Source organism: Mchenga conophoros, linkage group LG2 (genome assembly GCF_057382185.1).
Source record: "Mchenga conophoros isolate Kocher_MC1m ecotype Shallow Benthic linkage group LG2, M_conophoros_male_GT1.1, whole genome shotgun sequence".
Lineage (NCBI taxonomy): Eukaryota > Metazoa > Chordata > Actinopteri > Cichliformes > Cichlidae > Mchenga > Mchenga conophoros.
Window position 1 is genome coordinate 34,719,927 of NC_140527.1, and position 9,344 is coordinate 34,729,270.

The window sequence follows — 9,344 nt, forward strand, 5'->3', positions numbered from 1 at the left end:
TGCCAATTTTTACTTTTTTATAATGAAATCACATTCCTCTGTGTGTATAGGTGTCCTTGGGTCAGTTAAAGCACATGTATTTATGTGCTTTACAAATACATTGTTCTTACTCCCTTTTATATTGTTGTCTTTGTCACCATTATCTGCTCTCTGGATTCCTTATGACATAATTTTTTATTATGATAACCTGAAAAATGTTGAAATGTAGTCTGATTATACTATTGTCCTCATCATAATCAATATTATTAGTATTAATAATAAACATGGGACATTATGTTTGTGTTTCATGGTGAAAAATATGTTGAAAAACCAAACGATTCCTGGAATTATTAATATTTTTTCATTCATGTTACCCTGCTCTTGCTTAACATTCCTGTCACTGAATCGACACCTTCCTGCATAAGCAGTAAACTGGTATTTTTCCATGCTGCAGCTCACACATACACATAGTACCCCTCGCAGAAACACCTCCGGTCCTATAGGTGGCGCCATGACGCGTTGTACGTCATAGCTGTGACGCCATCGGCTCTGAAGCGGAAGTAGCTGTCAGGTCTGCGGGTGCACGACGAAGATGTGGATGAGATGAAAACTGAAGTGCGTAAATTTAGAAAACCCGGGCAATTTCGCTGAGCAGACATGAAGACGGTGTTTGTAACTGTCGGCACCACGAGCTTCGACGAGCTGATTGAGAGCATCACTTCCTCTGAGGCCACTCAGGTGAGGAAAGTTACCTGAGGAGTTATTGAAGATGTGAATAGTGTGCAATAAACCACTGAAATCAGCAGGGCATAGGCCGTAGAGCTTTTAAAATCTATGAGCTCCCTATTATTTTTATGCAGGAATACTTTTATCTGTGACCAATATAAGTGGGCTAAATGTGCTCTGTTATTTTGCGGACAACCTCCCAGTTTTATGTTTAAAAACCAAGTGGAAGTTATCTCTGGCCATCGGTACATGTATTCACCGGTCAATTTATTAGGTATACCTTGCAATGACTGGTTTGGACTCCCTTTTGTCTGCAAAACTGTCTTAAATCTTTATAACATTCACTTATAACATATAACAAGGTGCTGAAAACATTCCTCACATAGTTTTGTTCATATTAACATCAGACCAGGCAACATTTTCCGGTCATCTGTTTTCCACCGTTGGGGAGCTCATGTGAATTTTAGTCACAGCTGCCTGTTCTTAGCTGATGGGAGTGGCACCCGGTGTGCTCTTCTGCTGCCCAGCTGTTATGTGTTCAAAGATGCTCATCTGCATACCTTGATTGTAACAAGTGGTTATTTAAGTTACTGATGCCTTCTTATGATCTTAAAGCAGCCTGGCTATTTTCCTCTAACCTCTGGCATCTACAAGGCATTTTTACCCAGATGTTCACCTAATATTTTCTGGGGTTTTTTGTTTGTTTGTTTTTTAACCATTATCTCATGGTTTTGTAAGAATATCACAGTAGATCAGACGAGTTGCTCAAATACTGAGACTAACAACAAGGCCACTTTCAAGTCAGTTAAGTTCTTTTTCTGATGCTCAATTTGAACTTCAGCAGGTTGTCTTGACCATGTATTCAGGCACGGAAACATCGTCAACACCAGTTGCTACCATGTGATTGGTAGATTGGATATTTATCTAATGAGCAATTGAAAAGGTGCACCTAGCAACATTTAAAATAACAGTATTAATAAGAGTAGAATTTCATTCATGTGTGCAAAATAAAATACTGAACAATAAATATTTCTCTTCACCAAAATGGTCTCAGTATGTGCTACAGTAACTTAAATGTCTGTTAGAGCCCTAAATTTGCATTTTGTTTGATTTCTTTTTTTAAAAATCTCCCTTCAGCACCACAGTAATCATTGTGTCTTACTAATTTTCTAACAATATTGAAGAAATATAACTATAACGTGACAAAATATGGAACAAGTGAAGCGCTGTTCTCGAGCTTGATGGAAAATTAGCTGCCATTAAACAGGATGAGCAAATATTTATCAATTAATCCTAAACTACAACATGTACCATTATGTAGATAAATTAATTATAGGAAAATCTGTATAATAATAATAATAATAACAAATCCAGTATTCACAGCTTTTAAGTTGTGTTAGAGGTTAAAACACTGCACTGTGGTGATATAATGACATACGGGACTGTCTGTGTGCAGACAAAAGGAAATATGAAACCAAACCTGTGACGCTCGCAGGTATCAAGTTATGAATAAGGTTCTCAGGAAACTAATTCAAAAAGGTGCCGCAGGTGGCTCACACCTGCACAATGTGTATATCATATGACTGAAAGATATTCCCTCTAAAATCTTTCTGAAGTCTAAAAATGTCAATAATGTGTAAATTATTGATGTGAATTTGTGCTGCTTTCATACTAAGCAATTATTTTCTCCCTCAGGCTTTAAAGGCTCGTGGATATGAGCGTTTGGTGCTTCAGGTTGGAAGAGGTTCAGTTCTTCCAGCTGCTGACAGCTGTCCACACATCAGACTGGAGGCTTTTCGATTCAAAAACTCAATAGCAGAGGACATCAGTCAGGCCGATCTCGTCATCAGCCACGCAGGTAGGGCGATCAGGTGTCCTACACAGCTAATGCACTCCCGTCCCACACATGGTGACAGTTTATTTCATTTTTATTATCTCTAGTTGAAAATAAGAGTAAACAATTAGCTGGAAAAGAGATTTTTATATCTATGGATACATCTCTACAGAAACCCAAAGCGTCTGAAATTGGTTTAAATGGCTGTTGGAATTAAAAAGGTGAGATTCTTGCATAAAAGGAACCTCAGCTTCCATTTAAATTTATAAGAAACACATTCAAAAAACTTGCAGAGCCTCACTGTTGGTTGGTTGAGAGCTGCATGTAAATATCAATGCCCCCCGTGTCACAGCAGGAGTAAATGGAGGAAAGAAGATCTGCAAATCTTGAGCCTCACTCAAGCATTTCTTGAATGACTCACAGGATGAGCCAGTGTTGTGTCGACACATAACTATTGTTGCTAGCGGCCTGTCACAAAAACAGATAATTTGTTCTCATTTCTTTAGTTCTAATTGAAAACTTGACATACCTCGACATGGTGTGCACTGTGTCCTTAAAAAAGTTTGAGTAAATGGCAAAGACCTGAGAGATGCACCTGGTCCATCTACTGTTCACTGAAGCCTCATTAGAAACGGTGTGGACGGGTGGCTGTTAGCAAGACATTTATAAGGAGGGGAAATGGAGAGAAAAGGCTGAGGTGGAACAAATTACTCAAGAACTGGACTGAAAATCAGTGGCAACAGCTTTTATGGAGTGATGAATCTAATTATGTATGCATATTTCATAAAAAATCCCTCCATAAGCTTCAACTGGTTCAGAACTCTGCTGCTCGCATTATCACCAGAACCCCCTCCTACCAGCACATCACCCCTGTTCTTCAGGAACTTCACTGGCTCCCTGTGAAATTCTGGATAATTTTCAAACTTCTTCTGCTCACCTTCAAGGCCATTCATAACCTCGCTCCTCCTTACCTTTCTGACCTGTTAACCACCACCTGTTCTGCCCGTTCACTACGTTCTTCTTCTTTTATCCAGCTTACTGCACCTTCCTTCCGCCTCACCACCATGGGAAGCAGAGCTTTCAGCTGCTCTGCTCCCAGGCTGTGGAACTCTCTGCTCCCAGAAATAAGAAACATTGGTTCTCTCCCACAGTTTAAATCCCAACTCAAAACTCATCTGTTCAAATCTGCATATTCACTGTGAATCCACTGTTTGTTAATTTTATCTTGTGCTTTTATTTTATTGTTCTTATTCTGCCATTGTTTTACTAAGTGTTTTATCCTATTGTAAAGTGTCCTTGGGTGACTTGAAAGGCGCTCACAAATAAAATTTATTATTATTATTATTATTATTATTATTATTATTATTAAATTGCTTCATATTTAATGGTTTTAAAAAAGAAGACAGTTTTTTGTTTGTTTTTTTTAAATAAAAATATCACACCAACATATAAGTATGCAGCCAGGATCCTGCATGACTCCACTCCTGCCAAATGAAGGTTAATCCACCAACCATTGCAGCTCTGATATGGATGTGGGCCCCGTGTGTTTAATGAACACAAGGAAAGCATGCGATAATTTTTAAGTGTTAAAAGACCTTCCCGGAAAACATAAGTCAAAGCAAAAGAAATGTTTCATCAGTGTACAAACACAAGACTGATGATTAATGGTGCAGCCGTACGAGGGCCTCCGAGTGGAGTTGGAGTTACAAACAGGAGGATATTCATAACAAAGCAGTTTTCAGACAGAGCTAAACGCTTTTAAAATATGACTGAAGACCAGGCCTTTTGCCTCTAGAGGCACTTGAAGCTGCAAATGACTGTTTCCTTTACAAGTTACTACTGTGTATCTGTTGTGTAAATAGATCGGTCTGTAAAGTGTCAGAATGGCTGTAAAAGGCTGGTAGGGATGGGGATTGATAAGAAATTAGCGATTCAGATTCCATTGTCAATATCAGTTATTCATTAGATTCCTTATTGATTCTCATTGGCTCAGTTTTGAGAGTCACCACCATTGCTAAGCAGCAATAAAGAAATTACTTTCATGCAAAGTCGTTACTCATAAAGTAATTATTACACATATTACACTTACTAACATTTCCAAGGAATTAGACGACTTGGAACTGGTTTTCTACAAGAACCAGTTCCCATCCCATCCCCACAGATGGGACACTTTTTTTTTTTCTCATTTCCACATTTTTACTCCTGACCCAGTGTCTAAAACTGACAAACATCCCGAGCTTACTGTCACACAAAACAAGAGCAGAAAACTGCAGCTGGAGCCATCAGTGTTGACAAATGGTTGTCTGGTTTAAATATAGTAAATTCTTCTTTTAATCGGCTGAGTTTGCTCTTAGTCTTGAGCCACTGCTGTGTCTTTTTACTTGGTCCTGTTTTCCTCTCCCAGTAGACCCATTTACACAGAAGACATTTGACATGTCAGAGAAGGAAAAGCACAGGTGCAATTAATAACTCTCATGATGGCTGTTTTCCGTCTGGATGAGTCAGGTCTGTGGTTTGTTAATGTACTGTTGGCTCTCTAGAGAGGCCTCCTGGGATATTTAATGGGCCATTATTAATGTTATTTGTATTAATTATAAACAGGTGGTTAATTTAGAGAACTAAGAAGAAAATGTCAAATAAACTGTAGAGAAGACCGAAGTAAGGATTTAAAAATATGGTAATAATAAAAGTGCAGCTACAGTACAGTGTAAGAGTGACAAACAAAAACATTAAAGTGAACCTATTATGTTCATTTCCAGCTCCCTATTTTTCTACTTGGGCTCTATTAAAGTATATTTGTATGAGTCACAGTTAAAAATGACTCTCGTTTATCTTACTGTGCAACTCCTGAGTTTGTCCTCTGCCTGAAACGAGCTTTTTTCTTTTTTCTTTTTAACCCTTTAAGCCATCTGTCTTCTGACTGGCTGCCTGTCATAACCAGAAAGTTTAAACAGCGTGTAGGCGGGGCTTCAGTGCACGAGGTGGTCAAATTAGAGACATCTATTTTCAGTGATGTCTCAAAGCAAAAACAGGAGAAAAAACTGCCTGAAGCGGTTTGTTACAGCTCACAGAGATATCTTGTACATTTCCTAACCTCATTATGGGGTGGATCAGGAGGTAGAGTAGGTCAGCCACTAATCGGAAGGTTGGTGGTTCGATTCCTTTTTGCTCCGATTGCGTTTTTAGACTCATAACATCAAAATAAACACATTGGAAAGATGTCTGAGGTCCTGTTGAGACATAATTTGTCTAGAAACTCTTAATATTCTTAGATTTTTGTCATTTACATAATAGCCACCTTCATTAATTCAGCCAACAATAAACAGGCCACAGCATGCTCGTGTGATGGATTACCAGTTGCAAGATTACAATGAAGTTGCTATAAAACTTTCCAACAAAATGTTGTTGTTTTTTCTTTAACTTGGGTTCTAGTTACAAATAATCCTGGGAATACAAACAGTGCAGCTGCCCAATAAAGACAACTGCAGATCCACCAAATGTGCTGCAGCGGGTTTCATAAGCAGAATCGTCTTTCTGCTCTGTGTTGTTGAAGAAATGGCTCAAAGGCATGTTTTCCATAGCTGTGATGGTATTTTAGTATACAGTGGGTTTACCAACCAGGAGAGTGGGTTGGTAAAGTGAGCTACTGACAAGCATACTGTTTATATAGAAGCACAAGAGGATGGGAGAGGGCAACAATCAGTGGGGTGTATAGTTTGTATATAGTTGTAAAACATCAAGGGTCAGGTAGACAATGAGGGAGTGTTGTGACAGGATCATGACTAAGACATAAACGGGTAAAACAGAGGGGTGATCAGGAAGTCACACTCCAGGGAATAGAAAACTTCCTACATGGACAGTTTGCTACTGTTTACTACTCCATAGTAGCATCGACACAGTGAGACTGTCTTGACAATCTTCAACAGCATTGACCTGCACAGAGCTGATGAGAAGCGCAGGAAGTGAGATACAGGAATGCAGCAGAGAATCCAGTTAGGTTTCAGACCCTCTGCAGAGTAAAATCTCAGCGGAGAATGAAGCGGATACTTATCAGCGGTGTGACGTCACACAGATACACACCCGGTGTATTCCCTGGGTAAGAATCTCAGTGTTGTTATTCCTCCTCAGGGGCAGGAAGCTGTCTGGAGGCTCTCGGTGCAGGCAAATCTCTGCTGGTCGTAGTCAATGACAAACTGATGGACAACCACCAGCTGGAGTTGGCCAGACAGCTGCACATGGACTCCCACCTGTTGTACTGCACGTGCAGGTATGTGCTCCTACACAGAACCCACATGCAGCTGATTCATGTGAGAATTATCAGTCAGATTGAAGTAACAGCTGTTTGTCTCTGGATGAAATGTTTCAGCACCCTGACAGAAACTCTAAGGACCATGGACCTCTCAGTCCTGCAGCCCTTCCCGCCTGGACAGCCAAAGAAATTTGCAGACTTTATGGACAAAGCTCTTGGCATTAAGTGAAAAGTCTATATCTGCATGATGTCGTGTTATGTACCTGTACGATACACAGATGACACTATGATGTGTTATATTTTTGTATGCAATAATGATACACATCTAAAAACAACTCAATACAACCCTGCTGTATATTTTTAATTATTTTGTATGTTCTAGATTTGTCTTCTAAAGACGTTTTATATGAATGCATCGAATTTTAAGGTGCTCATTTCAAGTGTTTGGTGTCAAGGAAAAATTGAGGAAAGAGAAAAGAGTGAAGCTCTCTGACCTAGTTGCATTTCTTTATTGTGTTGACATGTCCTATTTAGATGTCTCTGTGGAGCATCCAGGTGGATGCTGCGGCGGTGGATGTGTTAAAACTGCAAGCTGTGATGGAGGGTAATGACATATCAGAGGGAGAAATGGGGGAATCTGCAGCTTTAATAGACTGCCAGATTGTAGTGTGTGTGTGTGTGTGTGTGTGTGTGTGTGTGTGTGTGTGTGAGAGAGATGCAATCCAGCTTGGGGTGCCTGCCTGAACTAGCTCACAGGCTATGCTTCATTTGTAGCTATTTTTAGAACTGCTGTTAAATTTCTTGGGGGAAAAAGACTCACGTGCACTGGATATGATGAATGATTTCAAGTTAAGTGAGCGTCTTTCTCTGGAAAGAATAACAGACATACTGAGAAACAATTAAAATACATTTAAAAGGTGCTGGAAGCCTGTTTGAACTTTAGAAATGATTTGGACGTTACAGAAAGCCGAACGGGGTGAGGGTTGTAAATCATGTAGTGTTTGGTTCATTGCATCGTGTAGATTTTTCTGTAAATTTAAACATCTCTTAGACTGAGTGAAAATAATGTTTACAAGATTGCTTATTTATGAAGTAAACACGATCTGCAGTTTATCTGTTTTATTATGGTGTTTGTTAGTATTTATTGCCATGTTTGATTTATTTAAAGTCCACTGTGACTTTTTGAACGCATGTGTCATAGTCTTGAGAGACTGCTTGACTGAGGCCTAACTCTGGCTGCAGGCCTGTGATTGTGCATTTTTCCACCTCATTTATTTCTGTGTCCGCTGCCCTCCCACGACTCTGACTCGGAACAAGCTTTAGGACTTTGAAAGTCCACAAACTCCAGAACAACCTGAATAACTGTGCATGGATTTCTCAATGTAAATGATTTCTACTTCAAACAAAAGGCTGCTCTGGTTGTTCTCATGTTTGCCACAAGGGTGAGATGATGTTTAAATTTGTAGCCATGTGGGGGAATTGCTGCAGGGAGTTTTTGCAAAACAGTAGAGGAGAAGTGGTATTTTAAAATAGCTTAGCTTGGATAAGAGCCACCACCATCTGCTTCAGTGATCAGTCCAAGAGGTGCTTTAATAAATCATAGCATCAGAGAAGAGGTATACACTATATGTATCTTCGATGCTTTGAAATGAGAGGCTTTTGTTTTAATACATATTATATGTTTTCTGTTTTTGAGCCAGTGTAACACTTTAAATGCACTTTTATAGAGTCTGTGCATCAGAGGTGGAGTCAGTGGAGGACCACAAGCCTACCAAACATAGAACTGAAGCTATATCCAGTCTTTCTTTTTTCTTTCTTTCTCTTTTTTTTTTATTACATCCAGTTTCTGGTGCTTCTGCCAGTCCTGATTGCAGTCTGAGCTGGCCACCACCTCCAGCTCTTCCAGAGGGAACTGAGGCATTCCCAAGCCAGCAAAGAAATGCCATCTCTCCAGCTGTACCCTGCGGTCTCCTCCAGGAAGACATTTTTTGGGGTTTTGTTTTTATTTGTTTTACAGAACCATTTCTCTATGCCCCGAAATATCTGATTTAACAAAAAAAAAGGGAAAAAAAAGCGCTGGTTCATCTTTGAAAAAAACCTAACCTCAAGGTAAGTGGGGAGTGGGGTGATGCTAATTTAACTGTGCAGATCTTAAAGGGAGATTAGTCATATAAACCAGTTTTATAGCAAATAATCTGTAAAAACGGTCACTGTCGATGATCTTTTTAAAAAAGTACAGTTTACATTATGTGTTAAGAGATAGTGATCCCCTTCCTGCTCTCTACACACTGCGAATCATGTACAGATTATTACCACACTCTCAGTATGTGAGCAGAAAATACAGATCACTTGGTAGGTAGGTAAACTCTGAAAACTAGCATAAAGTTAAATGCATTGCTTAACATAAAGTAGGACCCATTTATAGTGTAATTAGCCTATGAGCTGGTTAACAATTTTAAAAAAATAAATAAACAAAAAAGCAAACTTAAATATGTGAGTCTTCATGGTGTGGTTCTACATGGCAGCCAAGTCTGCAGAAGCAAATATGAGTGAAAA

At 39.3% G+C, this 9,344-nt stretch overlaps 1 protein-coding gene across 1 annotated transcript; it reads left to right on the plus strand.

Annotated features, from left to right (window-relative positions):
* The first annotated feature begins 530 nt into the window (after positions 1–530).
* LOC146582467 (UDP-N-acetylglucosamine transferase subunit ALG13) lies at positions 531–7,907 on the plus strand. The gene is made up of 4 exons (XM_085297536.1): positions 531–717; positions 2,401–2,563; positions 6,668–6,806; positions 6,906–7,907. The coding sequence occupies exons 1-4, from the start codon at positions 637–639 to the stop codon at positions 7,015–7,017; spliced, it is 495 nt and encodes a 164-aa protein (XP_085153662.1). The 5' UTR covers positions 531–636; the 3' UTR covers positions 7,018–7,907.
* The last annotated feature ends 1,437 nt before the right edge of the window (positions 7,908–9,344 follow it).

Bases quoted from the DNA above. Each gene is read 5' to 3' on its own strand.
- LOC146582467 (XM_085297536.1), top strand. From the start codon at position 637: ATGAAGACGGTGTTTGTAACTGTCGGCACCACGAGCTTCGACGAGCTG. The intron at 718-2,400 runs GTGAGGAAAGTT...TTTCTCCCTCAG, and splicing joins CTTCCTCTGAGGCCACTCAG to GCTTTAAAGGCTCGTGGATA. The intron at 6,807-6,905 runs GTATGTGCTCCT...GAAATGTTTCAG, and splicing joins CTGTTGTACTGCACGTGCAG to CACCCTGACAGAAACTCTAA.